Here is a 27,365-nt window from a genome sequence, read left to right as displayed (position 1 = left end):
TGATTCAACAACACCGGTTTTGCCTTACCATGGGCTTAATGATTCCCATGTAGAGTTCTGATTTATGGCAGGTATGTGGTTTCTTTTCCCAATCCCAATCACATTTTAAGGAGAAAAAAGGAAAGAGTAATTTAACTCCCATTGACTTCAATGATGATTTCTCTGAGACAGGAAAAAGTAAAAATGGAATAAAAACTTCTGGGTATGGTCCAATTAAATTAAAATAACTTGCATGAACGAACTCTAATGCACAATAAAAAAATGTAAATCCACTTATGCAAAATCAGATTCATTTAAGAAGAGCCCCTGTCATGATAATCCTAAGAGATTTAACTGCTCCAAAACACTAATAAAAATAATATCTAATGTTTTCCATCCGTAGACCTCAAAGCACTATATAATGGAGGTCAGTATCATTACCTCCATTTTGCTGGTGTGGAAACTGAGGCACAGAGAAGCAAACTGAGTTTCCTAAAGTCAGTCTCCTCCTTTCCCAGTTTCCAACAGGACCAGTTATCACCTCTTTGCTTGGCCCACTAGACCCTGGTTCCCTAGATTCTAGTTCCAAGCCTTGTGATTGTGCTCAGCACATCTATGTGAAAGACCTAAAATCAATGCTCATGTGCATGTTAAGAAGGAAATTGTGTGACTAAGGCCTGGTCTAGAGTACAAAGTTAGGTCGATTTAAGCCACCTTGTGTCATCCTAGTTGTGCATGTGTCTATGCTTAAATTAGTCTCCCACTGATGTAAGCTCTCCATTACACCAACATAGTAACACCTCCCCCCAAGCAGCATTGAGCCATGGTCGATGTATTGAGGTCAACCTGGTGAATGTAGACACTGTTACCTGTGTCGACCTTAACAGTCCTCCAGCAGCTGTTCCACAATGCCCAACAGTGAATTTCACTACCCAAGGGTCATGGAGACTGGAAGCCCGGCCCCATCCATTTAAAACCCTGTGAATTTTTGAACCCCTTTTCCTGATTGGAGAGTCCACCTTGCAGCTCGCATTGTTGTGTGCCGTTGCCAGCTGACCATGCTGGCTACACACTTCAAATGCACTTTGGCTTGGTGTGGACAGGAGATACTGGATCTCCTGGGCCTGTGGGAAGAAGAGATTGTGCAACTACAGCTATGGACCAGTCATAGAAACGTTGACATCTATGATCCGATTGCATGGCAGATGCAAGAAAAAGGTTACAACAGGCATTAGTAGTAGTGCCGCATGAAAGCAAAGGAACTGTGGAAGACATACCAGAAGCCCAGGGAATTCAACAGTCATTTCCAGTGCCAAGGTACAGACCTGTTGCTTTTATAAAGATTGTCATGCCATATTTGGTGGATACCCCATCATCCCCATGGGTACCCTGAACCACAGGCCCCTGGCATGACAGTGAGGAGGAGGAGAAGTAAGAGGGACATGTGGCCCAAGGGGTCCAGCTATGCCATGAGCCAGGACCTGTTTGAGACGCCACCACAGCCCAGTCAGTCCCAGCAGTCGAGCATGGGTGAGCCTGATGCAGAGGAAGGAACTTCGGGTAAGTGTGTAAAATTTATTTCCCATTACAGTGACGCCTTCCCCAACTTCTCATTGGAATTTTCATGCGGATACTCTGCAATTCTTTCCCAAAGGTTTCTAGGGATGGCAGACACATTTCCTCCTCCAAGGTGGTACACTTTCCCACACCACTCACTGATAACTTCAGCAGGTATCACTGCAGTACACAGGCTAGTAGCATCTGGGCCTGGGTGGCTTCAGGATGCCATTAGCACCTGTGACCTTGAGGGGTTCTCCCTCCACACCTGCAGAATGCCTGAGCCAGATAAGGAAGGGGACTTGGGATGACATGTTCAGCAAGATCTTGTATCAGACTGTGAACAGAGGGTCTGGAGCTGAATACTGCAGTGTATGGAGAAGGAAATAGTGGGTAGGAGAAAGGCCCAGGAGTCAGAGAGGGAGATGCAACAGTACATAATGGGGCTTGTCCAGCAGCACACACAGATGCTGCAGACTCTTGTGGACCTACAGGATCAACAATTGTGGGCTCACCTCCTTTTGCAGTCCATGGAGAACTCCAGTATAGCACCTCCCTACAAACCCCCTTAACAGTGCCTGTGGCATCAGAAGCTGCATCCTTATCCCTACCACTGCACCCCGGGGGGCGGGAGGGAGACACACATTAAGGACAACCTCAGCTTCATGTACGCTGACTTGTGAGAACCACTGTTGATGAATGTGTAACTAAAAAGGAAATGAATGTTCCTTCCCCTTCTTTAAGCTCTGTTCTATAAATTTGTTAAGATTTTAATGTATGCTTTTAACTTGCACAGAAATTTTTTGAAGTGTTTTTCATTACTCAGCAGAACTCTATTGTTTGGAAAATAATTCATCTTTATTAGTTCCCAACATATGCTGCGAAGTGCCTAGCAGTTCTGAAAGCGCCCACCTACTTGTTACTGTACAGAGTGACCCAACACATAGGATCAGTGACAAACACAGTGTTATAATCATAAATGTGCAGCAAACACCACCAGATTAATAGGTGCTTTGTCACTTTTATATTCATAGATCTGCACCAAGCACCACACAGTTCCTAACAGGCCCCTAAACTGCAGGGCCAGGCAGAGCACAGTACACCACAATACATTACTCTTCTTTCAAAGCCTCTCTGAGATGTCTAGCTCCACATTGAGCTATTCTGATAGCCCTTGTGCCTGGCTGCTCAAACTCAGCAGACGCTCAAGTGGAGGGTTCCCCCTCCATCCCAGTCGCAACTTTTCTCTCTTTGCTTCACAAATATTATGCAGGCCAGAGCAGGCAGCTAGAACCCTTGGGTGAGTTTTTCTCACTGAGATCCAATTTTGTGAATACACGATGCCAGCAACCCTTCAATCTACCAAAAGCACATTCAACTATCATTCTGCACCTGCTGAACCAAAAGTTCAATCTTTTCTTGGGGCTGTCGAGGTGGCTGGAGTATGGCTTCATGAGCTAGGGGAGTAAGGGGTAGGCTGGGTCCCCCAGGATCACTACTGGCATTTCAACATCACCACTGGTGAGCTGCCAGTTGGGAAAGAAAGTCACTGTTTGTAGCACCTATTAAACAGTCCCATGTTTTTAAAGATATGAGAGTCATGCACCTTCCCTGAACATTGATGTCAGTGAAGCATCCCCTGTGACCCACCCAGCGCTTGCATAACCATAGAAAAATAGCCCTTTCTGTTGATATGCTCTGTGTCATGGTGATCTAGTGCTGTCTGTTACTTGACTGCAGTTTGGGATCCCCATTGCTGCAGATCCATCCATTATGTCCTGCATATTGCCAGTGCATGAGAGGAGACAATTCATTGCCCTGCACACTTGCATGACAGTGCCCCATGCCCCTACAATGGATTTTCCAAGTGCAAAGTGATTTTCCATTGACTGATAGCAATCTGACGTCGTATATTTCCACAGTATGATCAGCACTTGCTTCTCCATTGTCAGTGAAGCTCTCATTCTGGTGTCCCTGCCCTGGAGGGCAGGAACAAGCTTGGCACACAGATCCAGGAATATGGCCTTGTGCATCTGACAGTTCTGCAGCTGCTGCTTGTCATCTCAGTTCTGCATTATGATATGATGCCACCAATCAGTGCTCATTTCTCGGTCCCAGAAGCAATGCTGCACTGCCTGAAGCTGCTCCATCTTTAACTGGTTCTTGCTATGTCCCACAGCAATCTGACTGCCTGGAAATCATCATGTTCCCCACTCCTCTTCTTTTGGCTCTGCAAATACCAGAGGATCATGTGTCCTGTGCCTGCAATGCTCACAGCAATGGTGCAGAGCTGTGGAGACTCCAGGCTTCTGTTAAAGATGGTGAACAGCAAAAAGTCCCATGCCGGTTATGGGATTTTCAAAACAGGCACAGAAATTATGGGATAGAGATAGTATTATGAGTTGGAGAAAGTTGCATGATGGGAACTTGACCCTACAGTCCCAGTCACCTCTGCAAGATTCATTTCTGCCCCACCATGCATTGCCAGAACTTCCCAAAAGACAGTGTGCTGGATGGTGGAGAGTTACCTACCCATAATGCACTGCATTGTACATAGAAACAAGCATTCCTGGTGAGTACGCACAGTGCCAGTGTAAGGATGCATGCGCACAAGCATTATACTAACTACAGAGGCTTTATGCTGCTGTAACCTGCATTGGCAAAAGTTTGTATTGTAGGCATGCCCCAAATGCGAGGCTAAGCACTGAAGTGTCCTCCTCCCGCATCTGCAGAGAGCTAGAGTGGTGACTAGCATAATCTAGGGGAGTAGAAAGGAAATCCAGGGCATCAGGTGGGAATGATCTTGTCTACAGATTGGAGGTTACTGGATCAGAATTAAAATGAAGAATGGGAAATGGATCTACAGTGTGGCCACTGGAGTATTAGCTATAGGTGCTGTTGCTTAGTCCACAAAGTCTCACCTAAGAGCAGACAGAAGAGGTTTCCAGGTGTTCAGCAGTAACAGTTCACACTCATTCTTTGGGATCCCAGCAAACCTAGTGTCAGCATTGAATCCCCACTCTGGCACTTCGAGTGCAGAAGGTGGAGGCCCGCAAGGATTTTAAAAATTAATACTTCCCACTCCAGGCTTGTATTACACTCCCAAGGTTACAGCTTTTCTCTGACCTTAGCTTGGTAAATGCTGCCACCACCCAAATGCAAAAAAAAACCCCTTTGAACCCAGGAAGGAGCACTTGGGAATTCCTCCCTGTGGGTTATCCTCAAGACCTTTCACCTCTTCCTCCCCCCCACCGAAGAGCTGAGAAAGAAAACAAAGGAAATTGGCTGTGCCACCAGCTAATTAAACAATATACACAAACCTCTTCGGGACACAAAAATCCAATCCTGTTCTTAAAAAAGGTAAAATTTGTTAAAAACACAAAGAAAGGAAATACATTTGCAACTTAGGCTTTTTGCTAGTTCTTAAAAGAAACAATTACAAAAATTAAGCATCAAGATAGCTCTCTTGAGGTTTATCTTAAAGATTAGAAGCAAAACAAAAGCATCTGGGGTTAGCACAGGGGAGATACACAAGCCAAAATAAAGAAATAAACCTGATAATGTCTATTTAAACATTTTCCTGTCCAATAATTTCTTCTAGGTATGGAAGATGAATTTTCATACCTGGTTCAAGCCTTACACAGCATTCCTGCTTATAGCCTTGCTGCTTCATGTCTCCTTCTCCCGAGAACAATAGCCAAAGGGGAAGTTTTTTTCCCATTTTAAAAAGTTCTAGCCTCCCATTGGCTCTTTTGGTCAGGTGCCCACTTCTCTTCCTTTACCTGGGGAACTTTGTTAACCCTTTACAGGTAAAGCAAGCAGAGAACAGCTACCAAGAGGGATTTTACAGCTAACTGGTTGGCTGGGTGTCCATAAAAGGGAGCTAACCCCCCTTCATTTATCACACCTATCCCTGAAGGGTTTCCCCAATGTTTTAGAGAAAAGAAAACAGCTTTTTAAAATGCTGAGGCAGTGCCTCAACAGTAAGAAAGTTCAAAACTTGATACCCATGTAAATAAATTTTATGTAATTGGAAATGGGAATTCCTGGCTTTTTGATGATACAGAGCTCTCTCCTCTAGTTCCAAGGAGTTACAAGATATGGGTCTGAATATTGTCTATCCTGGACCTCAGTAACTCGTGGGGAGAAGCACCCCATTTAGAAGAGTAAGAAGGAAGCATTTTTCTGACAGCTTGATTTTTTTTTTTTTTTAAAAAGGCAGCATCAGTAGTTTGACAGCTGCATAGGGGTTTCGAATATCAGAAGTAGTGTAGGTGGATTAGTGGGCAGAATGCAGGTGAGGCTGTTGAAAGTGCATGAGAAAAGCAAAGTATTGTTACCACACAGACCCCATAAAGTTATTCTTTCCCCCGCAGGTTTTTGAGGAGGGAGGAGAGGTTTGGGGTGGATGTATAGTGGGTGTATTGTATAGCTGGGATCAATTGTTTGAGTGGGATCTTTTTTCTCCTTTCTTCAGTTTGAGAAAATTGCTGTGCTTGCTTTTGTTTAAATTGTTTCAAATTTTGCATAAATATGGGTCTTTTGGAAAGGTGGTTTTGAGTTTTTTTTAAAAATCTAAATAAAATAACGAAATATGCAAATCAGTACTGCACCAGCAAATACTTGCATATGCACCCATTCAGAATGCAAATCCTGCATTTATCCATGCACAGAAGCTTTTGCAGATGCAAGTCAGGTAGCTGCATGCTTAACTGCTCATAGGTATAGTTACTCACTTGGTAAGCCAAATGGGAATTGCACCCACTTATGAAAAGCTAAATTTGATCTAACATATGCAAATATTGGATTTACAGGTGTACCTGTTACCTGCTCAGTTTTCAAGTGTACAGTTGTAGCCTACAATGTTGTTTTAACATAGATTTATATTTGACTATGGGGATTAACATTTTTCTTAATTGTGTTACTGCTGTGTGGACTTAAAACACAAAAACACTCCCACAAGAGTTGTGTTTAGCACACGCTTGACCCATTCTGTGCATTGCTGCCACTGCCTATATGCTGATGTGGGAAGCTGAATTATGGAATCTTTGAAATTATCCTCTAGGACATGTGGCCATACATGGCTAAATTCTCCTCTCCGTGACACCACTGCAACCCCCATTGGAATAACGCCAATGACATGATTTCAGTGGAAGTTTCACTGAAGCTGCTGTCATGAGCATTTGGTCCACACCATGGATAAATGCTGTGCTAGATCATACTACCAACAGGTGCCACGTGGCATGGTTTGCTAAATAGATTGAAAAAGCATGTGATATTTGCTTGACCTGATGGAAACACAAGGAAACTTTCTGTATAAACTCTTGATTTCTGCAATGTTAGGTAATCTCAATCCCATTTCAGGAAACATTATTCATGCTCATTTTCATTTTTTCATGAGCCTAATCCTGAGGTCATTGCTCAGGCAAAACCCCCACTGAAGTCAATGGGAATTTCCCTGAGTAAGGTCTGAACAAGGATCTTAGATTTGGTCCATGAGATCTGTATTGTCCAACTCACATCCTCAGTAATGAGGCTGGGAGTTGAGGGCATGGGCAAAGAGTCCTCTCTTCCCAACCAATGGAATAGCAGTAGAGCCACAATGGCTCCCTAGGCTGTTGCTATTTCCATCCTCCATATGAAAAATGGCTGCTGGATCCATGTAGTAGGCACAGATCCACTGGCCTTAGCATCACTCCTTCCAGGGCCACCTCCTGCCCTGCATCCAAGACTCTGTCAACAGCATTCCATAAAAACCCGTATGGAGCTGGTGTCCACAGAGTGGTAGAGCCACACGGGTTTCATTGCGGGAACTGCCATCTGGAGCCCAGTTCTCTGAGAAACGACCTGCTGCTTTGGCATTTTAAAGAGCTGCTCTTCTGAGTCAGACAAAATTACCAGTTAAGTCAATCAAAATTTGGTATGGGGTAAGGACCAAATGGAAGGAGGTTCAGCACAGCTGAGCATGGACTGCAGTTATTAGCAAAACAGGATGGTTGAGTGATTAGGGCACTAACCTAGGACTTGGGAGACGCTGGTCCAATTCCCCGCATCACCACACACATTCTGAGTGACCAGAGGCACAGCCTCTCTGTGCCTCGGTTGCCCCTATGTATAGGGATAATAGCACTTCCTATCCTCATGGGGTGTTGTGAGGATAAATACACTAAAGGTTGAGAGGAGCTTGCACACTACTGTAATGGGGGCCATATAAGTATCTATGATACAGTGAAATAGCAGCTGTACCATGTTGTACTCCCACAGAAACCTGTTCTCTAATGAAACACGCAGTGTACAGTACAAATGGAATAACACAGTCTGGGTAAATTTACAGATGTGTCCATTTTTATGTGAGTCAAGGTGGATGAGGTAATTTTATTAGATTTATTAGACTAATTTCTGTTAGTGAGAGAGACGAGCTTTCACGCTTACACAGAGCTCTGTTCAAGTCTTACTATCCTGGGACCAGCAAGGCGACAAGACCATTTTTATGTTGTCTTTTATTTCGGTAGAGTTATATGGGGAAAGCTGCGAGAAATGGTTGCTGTTTTATCGTGATCTCAATACTGGTTTGGTGTCAGGAAGTGTTATATGTGAAGAGCTCAATGGTACATAAAAGGCATATCCAAAGGTGGCGGTGAGATATGCTCCCCTAGCAGGGGCTGCTGAAGGCATTGCGCTTCAGACAGGCACAGTGTCTGAGAAAGCACAGCCATATTGTGCTTCAGGAAGACCCTGCGACAGGTGCCAGCTTTGCTGACCTGTGTGGAGAAAGAGAAAACAAGGCCATAGCCTGACTGACGCTAGACTCACACACTTTAGTGAGTTACCCCTGAAATAATCATGTGCGATTTGAGAAAATATAGTGAGACATCAGGTTATCTCACTGTAGTTTAGGCCCTTTATCCTATACAGCATCATGGCTTTAAAAGTTTCAAGGGTCCATGGGACAAAGTGTAGAGTTGTACAGGGTTCTGCAGGAGCTCTGAAATCCCAGCCTCCATCTTGGATTCATTCTCAGAGGGGTGATTCTTGAACAAGAGGTGGTGTTTGTAAAGCATAACGTCTGTTCACATTTGAGTACAATCTGCCTGTATACAAATACGTTTGTTTCAAATAAAAATACTCTTTTCAAGCTAGAAAAGTGATTGTGAGAATTCACTCTTCAGAGACAGTCTAAGGTTGGCAGCTGTAAGTCAAAACCCATGGCAGATTTTCAAGCTTTAAAAGCTTTGTTTTCAATCAAGACCGCATACTTGAACATAGCCCATGTTCAAATATGTTGGTTTAATAAAAAAAGAAGCTTTGAGAGCTTGAAAGCGTCTGCACGTCTGGCCCCTTTGGGAGAGGGAATCAAAAGAGTGGCACCAAAGGGTGGGTGGAATTTTGCAGCTCCCCCAATGCAGTGCCTCGCAAAAGTCATCTTCTGTCACACTCCTAAGTTTTGGCCCTTTAATAGTTTCCAGCTAAAAAAAAAAATTCAGTATATTTTTATATATATTCTTGCTGATTTCTGAAAATCAGTATGCATGCGATAAAGTTTTTGCCTCTTTTGCCAGTTCTGTAAATGCTAATTGCCGTACTAGAGAATCTGTATAGGTGAGGCACAGAAATTTACAAATTTCACAGGTTCATATAAATGAAATGAACTTTCTCAAAACTTTCATACATTCGAGTCAGCTTTTCTGATCCTGCAACTTCATACACAGTCCTAAATTAACAAAAATACAGATGCTGAGTCCTCCTATTCCCTAATATAATGGTCCTTTCACCCCTAATTCAGGTTGTATCAGTAACATTTATCAGCAGTTATCGCACAGCAGTCTCCAATGCTATACCCTGTGCTTAGAATAGGAAAAAACATAGGTATTTCATCTACCACTGTCTGTAACTGCAGGAAAATGTTGACTCTTTCTTTAATTTTTACTGGTATGTTTTTGTTTTTCATTTACCTAAATTCAAATAATATGATGTTAAAAACCTCTCTACATTCCAGGTTTGACAGTGTGTGTGTTTTTATTTTCACTTAAAATGCATGAAAAAGAGTTGATTCTTGTGAAATACTCTTTGATAAGAACCAGAAACAAAAGTAAGAGAAGACAGATACGAGGGGATATGTGTAATAAGCTGCTTATATATAAATTGAGAAGTTCATTAAGAGTGACTTGTGAGGGAGGAGCATACCTTAAGACCATGTGGGAAATCAGTTTACTTCAGAGTACTGAGGGTGAAAGGAAGGGATGTCTGCTTTTCATTAAACCTGAAATGCATTATAATTGGGCTGAGTCTTTACCCAGATGGCTCCTCTTATGCTGACATCTGCAAAGTGTATATAAAGCAATGTTAAAGAACTGTCTCTTGTGGCAGTATGTACACATGTAATTCAGTTAAGAACTAAGTCCTTTGCTATACTGAATGCTGGTCCTTAAATAATGCATGCTGAGAAATTGCATTTGCCTGGCCAACGATGACTATAATACATATTTTGTCACAGTATAAAGCTATGTAACTTTTGAGAACAGTTTTATTAAATTTTTGCTCATTTTGTAGGGATTCTTGTTCATTCTTTATTAGAAATCCCCAGCTAAACAACATTTTCAGTGTGGATAGAGGGCTAGTCTTTTCCTTAGTTTCCTAAGTTTTTCATTGCCATTACAGTCATTTCAAATATTTAATTTTATGTGAATTTGAGAGGCATTTTTCATTGACCAATGACACGTGCTTGAACAATATTAAAATGCCTTTACCACATTAATGAAACTTGTCTGAGGATGATAGATGTGATATAATTCATATGTCCATTGCTCTATTATCATCTAACTGAAGCCAATGAAGTAACATTTTTTAAATTAGATATCAGCAGCCTGTTTCTTTCTTTGTCAGACAACAGAAAAATCAAAGTCAACGGCACCAGGGAACCTATTGAGTTTAAGTCAAATCAGTGGTTTGGGGCAACAGTCAAAGCTCATAAAGGAAAAGTTGTGGTAAGTTTCATGAATTGATATTCATTTTCAGATGTTTTCCTTTTCTGAACTGTATATCTTAAATGTATGTGTGTGTGTACACAGCTAACAAGTTTTAGAATATATGTATATACAAAAACAGATTATATATAGAGAGAGATCAGACAATAAAAGCAATATATAAAAATCAGACTGAACTGAATACTTGAAGACCATCTTAATGCAGTGTTAGAAATGAAGAAAGGCATTTTACTAATCATGCAAGTGAATGAGTAATCTAATTTATTATTCAAAGCATAAAATAGTGGAACTATTTTTAAGATATAAAGGAACTGATAGCCATATGTTTAAAAAACTATAACGTGTTGTAAAGCTTTATGAGGAAAGTTAGCTAGAGAATTACCTAAAGGAAGCCAAGAATTCCAGTGAAGATCAATTGATATCCTGCTGAAAATGTTACTATTTGTATCAATATTTAATTTTGTTTTATAGGGTAATCATATTATATTGTATTGTTATAGTCATGGTAATGACTAAATAAGAGTTTTGCTTTTAAAAACATTTAGTGTACGTGTTCTGATTTTATAGAATATTTTGTAGGCACTGATGGAAAGCCCCTACTGCATATTTATACTGATATATTTGATATCTTTCTTATACTGAATAGTTTTATTGCATAGCATAGAGTTGATGTATGCTATATACAGGCATTTTACATTTACAGTTTTTGCACTAGGATTCACAGTGAAAAGGATACTAAACACTTTGTGATATGAAACTTTAGTTTGGCCATAATTTATTTTCCTTACAATTATGAAACAACAACTTTTGTCTTGGGATTTGTTTAAAGCTGTTTTAGTTATTAATTAATGGGAATAAGTATCTGAAGGAAATGCCTTTCTTTAAATAGTTGATCTTGTGGTCAACCCCAGAAAGAATTTTGACATAAAACAGGTGATGAATAAAACATCGCTCTCTTGTGTTACAGAACTAACATGTACAGTTAATTCCCTGCGGTTTTGCATCTGAGTTATCATAGCTGTCAAATTGCAGATTTGGTACCTGCATCTGGTAGATGTACTTTTATTTAAAAATTGATAACATATATAAAATTATTGTTAAAAAGGAAATCCTAACATATTATTTGGCTTTAACTAAAATTTGTCATAAAGTGTTATATTGATTTAAATAGGGGAATACTTATCATGTATTCTAATAATAACAGCAAGCTGAAATATAACATCTTCCTATACAACTATTCACTGAAACTTAGAATGCCTTAGTTTTAATCAGATGTGAGGAAATCCCACCATTGATTGCTGTGCCATAAAAAAACCCCACAATGTCAGTTACAGACCGGCTTTGTTTTGGTTCTAGTATGTTTTCTCATCAACAGTTTTGCCAAACTTTCTGCAATTTAGTTGTAGCAGTTCGTGGCAGTGCCCTCTTGGCTCCTGCCCCTGCTGTGCTGATAAAGTCACTTGGAGACCCTGGGGTTCAGTAACCACTGGTGGTTTTTATTCACAGGTTCTACTCCCACCACCTTTTCCCCATACACAGCTTGCTTCTAGTGTCTGCTTCCAGGAGGGAAGGGCTATCACTCTGCTTCCTCTCCTTTCCCTGGCTTCCTTCCCTGCAGTCTTTATCTAGCCCCAGGCTAACTGGGCGGGCAGGTGTCTCCCATTCACCATATAGGTGCAGGTTTTCTCTAGCCAGCTCCAATTTGCTTCCCATAATGGGGGTTGGCATGGCAGAGAGCTGAGTCAGTAGTTCTTGCCCAGCACCCTGTCACAATAGCTAAAGTCAACAATTTTAAGACAAAACCTTGAATTGCTGACTTTGGGAAGTGAGAAAACTCTAGGTTTAAACTTTGATAGGGTTCCTTGGGGAAGAGGGGAGGTTTTTTTGCTTGTGTTTTTTTTCTACTGCAGCAGCAGCAACAATAAAATAGAATTGGGCCAAAATGTTACTGTTATAAATTTTCTGTTGCAAATGATTTTGTCAAACTTTCTGAAATGCATCTAAAATTAATGTTAATTGTCCTCTATTTTTTCTCTAGTATGTTGTTTAGACTGTAGGCTGCTCAGGGAAGAGCCATGTCTTATACATTTGCAAAGCAATGTGCACACCTGCAGTAAGCTCTGTGTGGGCACAGGGATCCCCCCGCCCAGAGCTAATTGCAGGACTGGTGCCTTATAGTGATGTAAAAAATGACAACAATACATTACCAGAGAGAGATTAATATCTGACTGTAAATCAATCCCAAGACAAAAATGGACAGTTTATCCGTTCCATCACATACTAATTTTTATTATAGAATATATTCTATCTTATTAAATAGTTTTGTATCAAAAACTCAATTGGCAAAAGTCCACTCAGTCAGGGTTAAATCTTGCCTGTTGTGCCAAGCCAGAAAGAGAAAGAGGTCTCAGAATCCTACCTCCAAGGCAGGGGAGAAGCAGAGGTAGAGCTACTCCAGCATCTATTCCATAGCCGTGTCCTCTCTCTGGCTCTATTTTGGGTTTGAACTAGGGATCCATGTAATAGCAGACCAGCAGCCACACCCTCCACGCTGCAACAGAAAGAGCTCAGCTCTGCAGAACCCAGATGTGTATGACCTCCTCATACTGCCCCGTACAGCAGAACCATACTGTAACAACCAATGTCGTGAGAATCACGAGGGATTGATTGAACCAGGGACCTCTCAAACTAAAGCCATGGGACAAAGGACTAAGTCTCCTAACTGGGACAGTAACAAACTCATCTTCTGTGGATCCAGGCACAGAGGGGGTTTAATAACACATGCTTAAAAGTGGGTAACTCTATCTGAGACTATTGACGTGTCCAGGGAGAGGGGTGAGAGGGCAGGTTTTGGTCCTTCGATATAAGTGGATTGTTAATGATGCAGAGGGAAGAAGAGAACATTGCAGGTTATGAAGTTCCCATGGTTCTTTCATTCACTTACTATGACAATTTCTACCCAGATGATAGAAACTTAACAGGAACAAAAATAGTTAATTTGTTTAATGAAGAACTTTAATGACTTAGCCCATGCATGGCACATAAAAGATCTGTTACATAATTATTGTTTTAATAGGCTTGTGCTCCCTTATATCATTGGAGGACCCTTAAAGCCGCTCCTGAAAAGGATCCAGTTGGCACCTGCTATGTTGCAATTCAGAACTTCAGTGCATATGCTGAGTATTCTCCTTGTCGCAACAGTAAGTTTTAATATAAATGTTCTTGCCTCAATAGAACTGAAATTGTGATCAGTGGTTTCATACTTTCAGTCTTAGTGCTGCCTTGGCTAGATGAAAATTACTGGGTGATGTCGCCCAGGGAAAGAGTATAAAGAAAGACAGACATTAAACTACATGTCTGCACTTGGATGTTTTATCATATAATTAAAAGAGGCGAGATTAAGTAAATAAGGCTTGGCAATTATGGTGATAAAATATAATTTCCTTAATGTAATGGTTTAAAATGCAGCAAACAGATCTCGAAAAGCATAAGTAAGCATTTAAAAATGGTTGTTCGTTCCGAACGTGAATCTGTCAGTATAGAATTGCCATCCTAGGATCAGATCCTGCACTGAGATGAAAAGGACTGCGTTGTCCGAATCACCAGCAATAGGTTGGTTGTGTGTGTCACTTCCTGTGCACAAGAAAGCTGCCCATGGTAGCAGTGCTACTGCACATGCTGCTCTGTGTTGTGTGGGAACTGGGGGGCTCCTCCACAACCCTAATGCCTTCCTGCTTACGGAATCGGTCAGAGAGGGTGTGTATAAAGGCCCAAGCCCAGTTATTTATAGGAGTACACTAGATCAGATCAGGGATACATCTAGTCTAGTATCCTGTCTCTGACGGTTGACCTTACCAGGTATTTTGGAGGGAGGTGTCAGAATTCCTGCAGTAAGCAGTGATGGGATAACCTACCCCAAGGAAGTTTCGTCCTACTTCAAAAGCTAAAGACTGGCATAAGCCTCGAAGCAGGAGGGTTTATAGCCGTTCCAACACGTACGTGTGTGTGTGTGTGTGTGTGGTTTTAAATATTTACTACAATAATTCTGTATATTCTTATTATCCATATGAATGACTTGATTGCTTTCTGAATCCTGCTAAGCTTGGGGGGGGGGGGAGTCACTTCATGTGCTATTTCCCTAAACTCTAAAAGTGTGTCTGCCCAGCTGCTGGGAGTGAGTCTCACAGCCCAGGTCAACAGACTTGCATTAACAGGGCTTGGGCTAGCACGCTAAAAAATAACTGTGTAGATGTTGTTGTGACATTCGAGCTCAGGCCCTGAAGCCCAACTCCCTATCTAAGCCTCAGAGCCCGAGCTCCCACAGCGCTAATTTCAGCGTGCTTGCACGAGCTCCACTAGCACAAATCTGTCGACCCAGACTGCAAGACTCACTCCCAGCAGCTGTAGAGACACATCTTAAAGGCCTCCTCCAACTGTCGTTAAAATCAATGAGAAGAACCTGTTGACTGAATGGGACTTGGATTGGGCCCTTACAGAATCATTTCACTGTCTAGCAGTTACTTCTCCCACAGACCAGAAATAGCTGCTGTTTCACAGTTACTTGCCATGTGGTGTTTTCCAACGCTAATAGCTAATGTTATGGGCTAGCCTATGCCTCTGTGTGGAAATGCCCACAGGAGGGCTAAGTTGTTGATGATCAGTTTGTTATTTTTATAGTGGCAACAAAGCCCTGGGCAGACAAGTAGATGGATCTGCTCCCTCCTTTGAAGAGGCTATGATAGTGAAATTTGCCAAGTTCATTCTTGTGGAGTTCTAGAGACAACATCATGCCGTGCTGTGAGGTTTGCCTGCAGGGCCAGCCGAGGTGGGAGGACCAAAAGGGCAGTTTTCCCCAGGCCCCCCATTTTGAGTGGGCCCCCAAGCCCATGGAATTTGAGTGAAAGGTGCTGTGACCTGGTGCATGGGGTGGCAGCACCATTAAAGTTTGGCCTGGCCATCCCTTTGTCATGACTAGGTCAAAGTGCACAGAGTGGGGTGCCGAGCCCAGCCCCATGGGACTGAAGTTACCACAGCTGGGTGAGTGTGGGGCGGATTCACTCTTCAGCCCCATCCATCACCCTCGGGGCCCTCTCTTGAATCCATGGTAATTTTGTTGGAAAGGTGGGGGCCTTAATTTCAGATTTTTCCCCAAAACCTCTGTGTAGCCCTGTTTGCCTGCCCTGAGAATGCACACCTGAGTTGTGTGCAACCAAGCAGCCCTGTGATTCTTCCTAAGATCTGCAAGAAAATCCCATGGAACTCAGCACATACAAAGGCGACTGGGACATCTGCATGTAGGGCCAACTCCTCAGCTTTACCCACTAGGTTCTCCACTGCAGAGTAGCTCCAGATAGAGCTGCATTACCAAGTCTCCCTCTCATGGCCTAGCCCTTACACCCAAACCCCCAAAGAGGGGAGAGAGGACACCACAGAGCGAGAAGCTGAATCTGTGGGAAAACAATGTTCAAAAGCTCTGCACTAGTTCCTGCTGGTGTGTCACTTTGGCTTTGCTCAGGGATGATGCCATGTGGAGGGACTGTTCCAATGGCCATTCTCACTTTCTGCCCAGTTGTAGCCCTCTGAACCTGCATATCCCCAGGTGCGTGGCGTTCATAGGGAAGGTCTTCTTTGGGGGTTTGAGGAAGGAGAAAAGACCGCCACATTCTTCTTCCCACCCTCCAACAGATATTGGGCAACCATAGCAGGGTGGTCTATTCCAAGTCTATTGCTTCATGGTGATAGAACTAAGAAAGAAGACTCAGCAAATATACACAAATATGCTGAATTATATTACAGTTCAATACTTGTTTAACCCAAAATCCAGTCTCTCAAAAAGCCTGGCTTTATGAATTACCTGTATGTCCCTCGGGGTTGTATAGATAGCCAGGATCTCCTGCAGGGTGGCCCCTTTGAATACAGCCAGATTGACCCACCCTCCAAGTTACTATTTATCCAAAAGTTTCAAACTTCCTAAGAGATCCTTATTTTTGTATTTATGGCAAATCAAGCTGTTGCAGCAATTCTATGACTCCTTGCTAAGCCATTCATTTTTGGTTACCCATGCTGGTTTGGACAGGATGCCCACTGATGGTGGCTAGGGACCCTGGCTAGGCAGTGAGAGAAGAATGTCCCAAGTAGTCAATATCATTTTTCAGGATATCATTTGGCACCAATCTCATGGCTCTGCAGAGGGCCCTGATTTCTTCATTACATAGGGTCCCATATAATTGTTTTACCTCCTTAGGTGGTTTTGTACCTTTTGCCTCAAGGCTGTGGGGTTTATTTAATTGCATGGTATATTTTTTCATAAAAATTCTAGAAAGCTGCTAAAAGTAAATAAACAAAACAAGACCACATCCTTAAGACAATAACTGCGTAAGCTCACAGATTTACTACCAGTACCAGATCCTGTCAGACTGGATCCCTAGAACGTTTTGTGTGCTATTGTGATTCTGCTATCCATAAATGCATTAAAAAAGGGGTTCTCGACCTTTTTCTTTCTGAGGCCCCCCACAATATGCTATTAAAAACTCCAGGGCCCAGCGGGAGAAGGGAAGACTTGGGGCACTGGGCCGGGTTGGGGGAGGGCCCTTGGGCACAGATGTACTTTGATTTCTATTTTGGGTGAGCAGGGGCCAGCAGGGGTTGAGCCAGTTCCACATGGCAGGGTCTAGGGAGGGAGCGCCACCTCCACCCCCTGACTTACCTCAGCAGACCACGCGCCTGCCTGGATGTGTGTGTGTGGGGGGTGGAGTGGGGCACAACCAAAAATTATAACTCAAAGGTGGGTGCAGGGAGAGGGGTAGCTAAGGGCTGTGTGCGGGCAGGGGGGTAGCTCAGGGTGCAGGGAGGGGTAACTAGGAGCTGTGTGCAGGCAGAGGTAGTTCAGTGCAGAGAGAGAGGGGTAACTAGGGACTGTGTGTGGGCAGGGGGTATCTCAAGGTGCAGGGAGGGGGTAGTTCGGTGCAGAGAGGGAGGTAGCCAGGGGCTGTGTGTCTGGAGGACTCCCCTGCGGTCTCTGTTCCCTGAGGGCTCTTCCAGCCACAGAGCTGGGTTCTCCCGCCCGGTTGGCTCTTACCAGCAGCATGAGCAAAGGGGGCTGGGAGATGAGGAGCAGCTTCAACCCCCTGCACCAGCAGCAGCAGGAGACAAGGGAACACCGCAGCTGCCTGCTCCTTGACACTAGCCAGAGCAGTAGCTGTCCTGCACTGCCTGGCTCCTGCTTCCTGCCTCCGACCTGGCCAGGGGGTGGGGAGAGAAGGAGGTGGCGGTGTGTGTGTGTGTGTGTGTGTGTGTGTGTGTGTGTGTGTGGAGTTGCCCTGGGATTGCCCTGCTCTTGCACTGTAGTTTTTTTTTCTTTTGGGGGGGGGGGGCAAAACCAACATGTCCCCCCCAAATCTGCCCTGTGGGTAGCATCGGGGCTTGGGGCTCCAGAATTCAGCCCTGCTGCTCCTGGCGTCTGCCCCACATGGGGCGCCAGAGAGCAGGGCTTCAACCCTGCGGTTCCTGGCTTCAGCCCCATGGGAGGTGCTGGGGCTTGGGCTCTGGGTTTTAGGTTTGGGGCCCCTCGGCCCCCCTGAAAGGGTTCACGGACCCCCTGTTGAGAACCAATGCATTAAAACATATTTCTCCAAAATTAAAATTAAAATAAAATCATATACATGCTTTTATATTTTCTTCCATCCTCTTTTACCAAAATTTTCTTACTACTGTAACAAACTATAGTACTGACACAGGAGTTAGATTTGCAGTATCACTTTGAATTATGGAGATAAGGCAATACTACAATATTTAATAAAATATGTACCCACAACGGAAACCTATGATACAATAATTCAATAAAGTATATATTTTTTCTTTTTGTTGTTGCATGTAAATCTGGGTACTAATTATTTCTCCTTGGGAAATCTTGTAGTGATGGCAATTCATAGATTATAAAGCCAGAAGGGGCCAATGTAATAATTTGATCTGGCCTCCTGTATAACAGACCATAAGACTTCCCCAAATTAATTCCTGTTTAGATCATGTTTTCTAGAAAAACATCCAAACTTGATATAAAAATTGCCAGTTATGGAGAATCCCCCATGACCTTTGGTAAGAGGGTCCAGTGGTTCTCTGTTAAAAAAAATTAAACCTCATTTCTGAATTTGACAAGTTTCAACTTCCAGCCATTGGATCTTGTTATAGCTTTGTCAGCTAACTGATGAGCCCCCTATTATCAAATTTCTGTTCCATATATAGGCATGCACAGATTGTGACCAAGACACCCCTTCGCCTTCTCTTTGTTAAACTAAATAGATTGAGCTCCTTGTATCTTTCATCATAAGGCATGTTTTAAAATACTTTAATCATTCTTGTAGCTCTTCTCTGAACCATCTCTTATGGCTATAAGTAAGTTCTATTCAGGCATTATGAGATCAATAAATATTCATATTTTGATAATGCAGGCAATGCAGATCCTGAAGGACAAGGTTTCTGTCAAGCAGGGTTCAGCTTAGATTTTTACAAGGTAAGATTCTACTTTTGAACTCCGTGGAAGAAATTTTATGCTGACGTATCCCAATTGACCTCTTCCTTCATCTATTCCAGTCCCCCTGATTGGAAATTCATCCCCTTCTTGTTTTGAGTAACATTTTTCATGAAGTTGCTGCTGTGACATTACACTCCATATTCTTTATGGAAATATGCTTATGATATGGATATGACATAACCGAGATGTACTTTCTGCAAGATTGCTCATGTAAGGTATCATTGGAAAGGTTATGATTTACTGAATGTGTTTATCTAATTTGTATGCATGTATCATTTTTGTATCTAAAGCTGGGAATATTGACCATGTCTCTGTATTTCAAATGGATGAGGCTAAACAATGCTAGGGACTTCTTATTGAAGAAATGCATAAGGATTACCCCAGGAACTGTGTGCAATAAAAACCTCTCAAAGATAGCTCTATACAATGGGAACTGTTTGACCCAGGTCACAGCAAAAAACTTTCCAGCAAGTGGGGGGAAGATATAAAACAGGAACAATGACAACATGAGGGGTCCTAACTCTCCCTACAACAACACATCTGAAAACATCTGAGGAACAAAGACTGAACGGTAAGAAGTATTGGTCGTAGAATCATAGAAGATTAGGGTTGGAAGAGACCTCAGGAGGTCATTTAGTCCAACCCCCTGCTCAAAGCAGGACCAATACCAACTAAATCAGGCTAAAACCTGGGAAAGCCAAGGCAACTTGTGCCTTAAGAATCTGCCAGCCTATTTATCACTCAGGGTGAGAATATGCTAATTTGTATCCTACCTATCTAATGTGTCAAGCTTAGTTTGTGTGTTTTGTTTCATTTGCTAAGTAATCTGCTTTGTTCTGCTTGCTATTCCTTTAATCACTTAAAATCTACCTTTTGTAGTTAATAAAATTTGTTTTGTTTATTATTAAACCCAGTTTATGCAATTTTTAATGGGGGGGGGGAAGAAGTCATGCATATCTCTCTTCACATTGAGGAAGAGGGTGAATTTTTTGAGCTTGTGCTGTACAGATATTTCTATGTAGTGCAAAACACTAGTATTTTGGGTTTGTCTCCCAAAAGAGGTGGCCACGTGAGTGCTGGGGAGCCCTCTCACACAGAGCTGACTTCAGTCTGTGTCTGCAGCAGGGTGTAGCCCTACTTGAGTGTGTATGCTGCAAGAGGCTGGAGAGCCTAATTCAGCAAAGCAGGAAGAGGGAACCTAGGCTGGTTGAGCGGGAGAGGCTCAATTAAACCCCAGTACATCAGGTGACATGCCAGGGTGGGGGGCAACCCGTCACAGCTGCAATTTCTCAAAAGCATTACAGACTTGAAATTTCCCAGTTTAATTTCAAAAATAGATAAAAGATAACTTGTTAGATGCACTCCCATTGACTTCTCCTGAATCCATCCCAACCTGTGCTATAGCATTACTGTTGCTCTGGCCATCCAAACCTTCAGAAGTGACTAGGGATTTTGGTTGTGTCATGGGGTGCATAGACCTTAGGCAGGCTTGGCAACCAAGGGGTTAATGAAGGAACTGCCCATCAGTGCTGATTGGCAGCATCTGAGCAGCTGGTTGAATAAAAGAGCTGAAAATAAAAGAGCTCAGAGCGGGAGGTGGCTGCCAGAGGAGGCAACAGACCCAAGAAAGAAGGAGCTGCCAGCAAGCTGGTGAGAAGCTGCCTCGGAGTGACAATGACCTAGAGAAGGGACAGTCAGAGCCACAGGCTTCAGAAGCATATAGAACCAAGGGAGGTAGGAAGGAGCTCAGAGTATAGCAGGAGAATTTTGGAGGATTCTGCCTGCCTAGGTTAAGGGATCTGAGCTGAACCCAGTGGAGTGGTTGGGCCTGGATTCCCCTACCAACCCCTTAACAGGGACTTAAGAACCAAAGGGGGTTTCAGGCCTGTTGATGGCAAGGGTCTGATTACCTTTGTCAAACATAAGGGCTGCCCTGTACAACCCCATGGGACAGAAATAAACATCCTTATCTCCAGAACAGGACTACAGAGATTCAGAGAACCAGGGGTGGGTGCCTGCCCTGCTGATCTGGGCAGTTGCTGTGCAACATCCTGTCTAATCAAGGGGGGCAATGGTGCCCCAGCCCACGGGGTGCCTCCATTTTCGTGTGCCCAACTTGAGTCACTCACCAGGACCTGATTTTTAGAACATACTGAGCATCAGCCCTTGAGTGGTTTTTGTTTTGTTTTTTAAATATAAGCAATTTATAGGAGGATTCTTTCAACAGCAGGCTAATAATTCAATCACATTGTTTTTTTCTGGGGGGTAGGTAGGGGTGGAGTGCTTTGAAAGTGTGTCCAGTGCATTCCCCTATGCCACCTAGTAACAATACTATGGGCCCTAGGAATATACTTTGTAGCTAGTGGGTCTATAGCAGTACTAGATCACCAGGGCCACATGTGTGTGGCTAAACACAGTAACCGTACACTGTGTTTCTGAGACAGATTGTTATCCATTTTACATTCATGTTATTCTTTTCACCCAATTAGCCTGTGTCAAAGGGATGGCTACAAGGTGGCTATAGCCATGTCCGTCTGTAAAGCATTGCTTTGGATACATTGGGCATCACTGACCTCTTTTGTGTTATCTTTAGTTTTTTTTTTGTTTACAAAGAAACAAAGCAGTCTTTGAGAAATGTTATTCTGTAGATGCCAAACCGATTATGGCCCTGATGATTCAGGAAAGCATCCCTATTCAGGAAAGACACTAAAGCATGTGTCTTGACTTCAAAGTTAATCTCACACTCAACCGCTTTCCTGAAAAAAGGGTGGATTAAAGCATGTACTTAAAGAAGTGCTTTCCTGCATCGGGGCCTATATCCTGTACCATGACCCTGATTTTCCTTTTGTTGTTTAAATAAAACAGGACAGTTGTTTAGATATAATTGTACTAATTGTTTTTCCACTGCGTGTTATCGATTTATAATTTAACATTGTTCATGTCTGTTGTTTTTGTAGAATGGGGATCTTATAGTAGGAGGACCTGGGAGTTTTTACTGGCAAGGTATGTTCACTCAGTTAACTTCAACCAAAAAGGAAAGGCCAGGTGTCAGGAGAAAGTTCATCCTGGATTCCTGTTATTTTCTAGGCGTCAGGCTATCTGTTTGAGTCTGGTATCACTTATATACGTGTGAATCAGAATAACTGCTCTGAAGTCAATGTAGTGACTCCTGTGTGTTTAAAAAAAAAAAAGAATGAGATCAGAATCAGGCCATGGATTCTATAGGAGACGAAATGAGGTAAATGTTTTACTGTTGACATTTTGCCTCTTAATGGACAAACTTAACTTTATTTTCATCTGGAATTGAAGTGTCAATTGCACAATAGAGAGAGTACATTATGTGTGACATTTTCATAGCATAAGTTCAGTTTGGGATTTTTAGATTGATTTCTGTCCAGACATTTCTAATACCCCATCTCATTGTTTTGGTATCATGATGCCACATATATAGATGAGACCTGCCTTGCTAGAGGTAAGGGCAGAACATTTTTGCCCCTCCCTTGATTTAACCATTATTACGGTAAGGCGCATTCTTGGTCTCTGCCTGCCAGGAAGACATTGTCAAGCCATTTGGCAGCTTCATTGTTGTGGTGGACCTGTGTAATGGGTTTTGCATTGTGTCACTGAAGGAGAAAGATTCTGACTTATTTTGACTTCTGATGGAATAGAATTCCATATCTCTGAACTCTCCTCTGAGAATACACTGCTTTTGGGCTATAGGATTCCATTGAATTATAGCTGTTATGGAAAGGCTGTCAATGCAAGAGCATGATCTAGGCCTATGTAGGACCAGCACTTTGAAATGGAATGGAGTTGTGTTAGTTATGGTTAATACCATGTTGTGTTCTATATTGTCTTCCTGTTTCTGAATGATGTGGAAATGCATTGGTTTAAATATTCTCAGGAAGTTCCCAGAGTGGCAGTGGGGAAGGATTGCAGTGGCTATGCACTGCTCTTCTCTGCTGCAGCAGTCTGGCAATACATTGTTATGGATGTTGGACAGTTAGTGATGAATTGAGTAAACAGTGTCTTGAACCTTGTGTTTAATCTTAAATCTTAAAAACTGTAGATAACCCTGTATTTTAAGGAGTTGGCTCTTCTCTGAATTCCTTTACTCGATGCAATTATTTGAATACAGGTCAAGTAATCACCACCAGTATTGCAGATATCATTACGGACTATTCATTCAAGGATATTCTAAGGAAACTGACAAGAGAAAAGCAAACTGGAGTGGCACCACCCATATATGATGACAATTACCTAGGTAAGATGTACAGTCTAGAGCAGGGGTCGGCAAACTTTCAGAAGTGGTGTGCCGAGTCTTCATTTATTCATTCTAATTTAAGGTTTCGCGTGCCAGTAATACATTTTAACATTTTTTAGAAGGTCTTTCTCTCTACAAGTCTATATATTATATAACTAAACGATGGTCGTATGTGAAGTAAACAAGGTTTTCAAAATGTTTAAGAAGCTTCATTTAAAATTAAATTCACCTAGGCCGGCAGGGGGCTGAGCAGGGCCTGCAGCCAGGACCCCGGCTGGCAAGGGGCTGGCAGCCAGAACCCCAGACTGGCAGCGGGCTGAGTGGGGCCGGCAGCTGGGACCCGGCGGGCAGCAGCGTGCCATTAAAAATCAGCTCGCATGCCGTCTTTGGCATGCATGCCATAGGTTGCCAACCCCTGGTCTAGAGGCACTGGACTTACCTGAATGAGAAAGCAAATCCTAAATTATGAAGGCCCCAATCCTGTAAACACTTGCTTGACTTTAAGCACAGGAGCAAGGAATCCCATTCAGTAATTTGCTAATTTATTTTAATGGGACAACTGACATGCTTAAAGTTAAACACAGGAGTAAGTGTTCAAGATCCTAAATGACTAGCTAACTAGGATGCTATAGTTATGCATGGGTTTTAATGTACTTAAGCAAGCATACTAACTTTTCATGTTCACACCTTTTTTCAGTCAGGGGAAATGATTTAGCTTACTGTAATTAGGGACTATTTCAACTGTTGAGAGGGAAAAGAAACCTTTTTTGTAATGCTTTAGTACAGTAATCTCTAAGGGCCCAATTCTGCTCTCATTGTCGTTAAGGACAAACTATAATTGACTTCAGTGAGAGCAGTAGTGGGCCCTGATTATCCAGAAAGCATGGGGGACATGGATTTTATTTGGATCATTGAGAGGGAAGGAGCCTTTTGCAGCAGGATGCCTTCCACCACAGCCAAAGGCTTGTTGTCATCCTCCTCCTTGCAATCCTGGCTGAGGATCTCTGCTCTGCCCCACTCCCTCCCTCCCATGACAGTGGGGCTGCAGAGGGCTCCCTGCACTGCCACAGGAATCATTCAGCAGCAGGTTTGAGAGTAGCAGCCGTGTTAGTCTGTATTCGCAAAAAGAAAAGGAGTATTAGTGGCACCTTAGAGACTAACCAATTTATTTGAGCATCAGCTTTCGTGAGCTACAGCTCACTTCATCGGATGCAAATGCAAATGCATCCGATGAAGTGAGCTGTAGCTCACGAAAGCTGATGCTCAAATAAATTGGTTAGTCTCTAAGGTGCCACTAGTACTCCTTTTCTTTCAGCAGCAGGCCTTCCCTGCAACCAGGGGTTTGTCCTTCTCCTTACAGCCCTGGCCCGGGCTCTCTGCTCTATTATCCGAACCTCTGAATTATCCAAATCCTTTCCTTGTCCCCCAGCATGAGATACAGGCTGCGGAGGGCATGTATCTCATGTTGGGGGTTGAATAAGGGTTCGGATAATAGGGTTTCAGATAAACAGAAGTAATCTGTACATAGAGAAACCTAGATCTCTTTGAGTACATGTTTTAAAAGATAGCTGGTGGCTCCTTCTCTCCAGGAATTGTGTGTAATATGCACATAACTCTGCATGTAACAAATGTTGCTTTCTTTTCAATGATTGTAGAAATGATGCAGTGAAGTTTGAAGGCAGTGATATATGTCCTCTCACATATGCTTTGTATTTGGCTTTGCAGTCATGAGCCCAATCCATTAGTCCTTACTCAGTCAATGGGCATTAGGTGCTTAACCTTATGTCCTTTTTAGGGCACTTATCGGCAACTTTAGATGCCTAAATAGCTTTGGAAATCTGATCCTACGTATAACAGAGACAATTGTGTGATTATGCATCATAATGGCAAAAAAGGAATATAATAAAAAAGCTATTATCACAAAGGATGTAGCATTTGCAGTTTATATTTTCAGGTGAATTATAAAGTATTAATGCTTAACAGCTGATTTTGGGATGCAATTAAATAGCAATGTGTTTCCTAGTGATTTAGGCCTGTAGAATTATTGTACTTTTGCGACTTATGATGAAGGTAGTCATAATAACTTGACAAATGATTTTCCTTTCCCACCCACTCCTCCAGTCTTAGATATACTATTTTATAAAGTTCTGACAGAGATTATTGAAAGAGAGGACAAATTTGGTTGCCCCTCCAGAAGCATGTTTCTTTGGAAGTAAATGATTTGTCAGGTTTCATGCTTGTAATTTATTCTTAAACTAGGATACTCAGTGGCTGCTGGGGAATTTACTGGAGACCTTGAACAAGGTAAGAAGCAAGTCAAAATGTAAAGCATATGACTGTGTGCATGTCTGTTTATCTATTTCTGTTCTCTAAATGGGAAAATGGGTCTTAAACATTTAAAATATTAAAGGGTGGGATAATGAATCTCTACTCAATGTACTTGGGGGCAAATCTTTCCCTGGGATGATACAGCAAGGGAAAGCAGAGCTGCAGTAGCCTAAACCTATGCATCCCCAGCCATAGGTATCTTTCTGCCTAGGACAAGATTACACAGGTAGGGTTGGGTGATAGCACTCTAAGGCCACATCTGCCAGCTAACTCCAGGTGCTTCTGAGAGAAGCACTATTCACTTGGGATCCTGGATGTTTCCTAAAAGCTACAGACCCTATCCCTTGAGGACATGGTGCATGGGACAGCTTGTTAACTGTTCCTCCTCCTAATGCAATATGTTCTGTTCAGTGCTTGAGTTACTGCTTGTGTAGTGGGAAGCGGATCCCTATACTCTCTCCTCTTCCTGAACCTTGCATTTCAGAGCAGAGCTGGTCAGGGTTGAACTCTTAATATTAAAAATCTATATTTGAAAGGAGAGAAAACATTATACAGGCAAACGAAATAAGGAACTGATCCCTTGAATAAGGAAAGGCTTAAAGGCACATGAACAAAAATGCCTGAAAGAGAATAATGCATGAGCTTCTTTTAGAAGTGAAGGCTCTTTCTTAGATCAAATACATTCTACAGTAGGGTATTTGTATAACAATTTGCATGTCCGTGGCAATTTCATCAGGAAGATTACACACACATTACAAGTTTAATCCAATTATTTACAAGCTACATATCTATAATGGATTCTTCACCAACATAAAACTTGGCTGTCTCTGGGATAAAATGGATCAGCAATGTAACAGAGGACAGCAACAAGCCCTACAAGTTTAGGAGAATCAGTGAGGAAGAATTTTCAACTGCAGTTACAGGGAAAATGTTTTGTAGCTAGGCACAATGTCATTACCCAGATTAGAATTTGGCTTCAACTCTCAGGTTTCAGAGTAACAGCTGTGTTAGTCTGTATTTGCGAAAAGAAAAGGAGTACTTGTGGCACCTTAGAGACTAACCAATTTATTTGAGCATGAGCTTTCGTGAGCTACAGCTCACTTCATCGGATGCATACCGTGGAAACGGTTTCTACGGTATGCATCCGATGAAGTGAGCTGTAGCTCACGAAAGCTCATGCTCAAATAAATTGGTTAGTTTCCACGGTATGCATCCGATGAAGTGAGCTGTAGCTCACGAAAGCTCATGCTCAAATAAATTGGTTAGTTTCCACGGTATGCATCCGATGAAGTGAGCTGTAGCTCACGAAAGCTCATGCTCAAATAAATTGGTTAGTCTCTAAGGTGCCACAAGTACTCCTTTTCTTTTTGGCTTCAACTCTGAGGTTCATGTTGCTCCCCTTGTGACTTCGGATCTTAATTGGTCTCAAATGGTGAAGACCTTGGTTTTATGGTATATCTGACCTGTGCCTCAAGCAGCACAGTTCCCTAGTAGTATGGTTAAGGACGGACTCAGAGCATCAGACAGCACCTCCTAATGAATTAGCAACACCACTTCCTCCAGTGCTCAGTAGAAGACTTAGCCAAATATTGACCAGGCCTGACCCTGTCTAGCTGATATTCGCTGAGCTCTGAGCCCCATGTGATGTGGCAGCAGAGTTTAGAGCAAAATGACTTCTGAGGTTAAAAAATAAATAATCACATTTACACAGCACCAAGTTCAT

At 42.6% G+C, this 27,365-nt stretch overlaps 1 protein-coding gene across 1 annotated transcript in view; it reads left to right on the top strand.

The window, feature by feature from the left end:
* The window catches only part of ITGA8 (integrin subunit alpha 8), a 172,878-nt gene that overhangs the window by 8,172 nt on the left and 137,341 nt on the right, over positions 1 to 27,365 (top strand). The window contains exons 3-8 of the mRNA XM_073334109.1: positions 10,420 to 10,520; positions 13,597 to 13,720; positions 18,968 to 19,029; positions 22,008 to 22,053; positions 23,189 to 23,314; positions 25,574 to 25,618. Of these exons, the coding sequence (XP_073190210.1) occupies positions 10,420 to 10,520; positions 13,597 to 13,720; positions 18,968 to 19,029; positions 22,008 to 22,053; positions 23,189 to 23,314; positions 25,574 to 25,618 (504 nt within the window). The remainder of the gene's footprint in view (positions 1 to 10,419; positions 10,521 to 13,596; positions 13,721 to 18,967; positions 19,030 to 22,007; positions 22,054 to 23,188; positions 23,315 to 25,573; positions 25,619 to 27,365) is intronic.

Source organism: Lepidochelys kempii, chromosome 2 (genome assembly GCF_965140265.1).
Source record: "Lepidochelys kempii isolate rLepKem1 chromosome 2, rLepKem1.hap2, whole genome shotgun sequence".
Lineage (NCBI taxonomy): Eukaryota > Metazoa > Chordata > Testudines > Cheloniidae > Lepidochelys > Lepidochelys kempii.
Note: the sequence above shows the minus strand (reverse complement) of the source record. Positions and strands in the feature narration are given on the sequence as shown.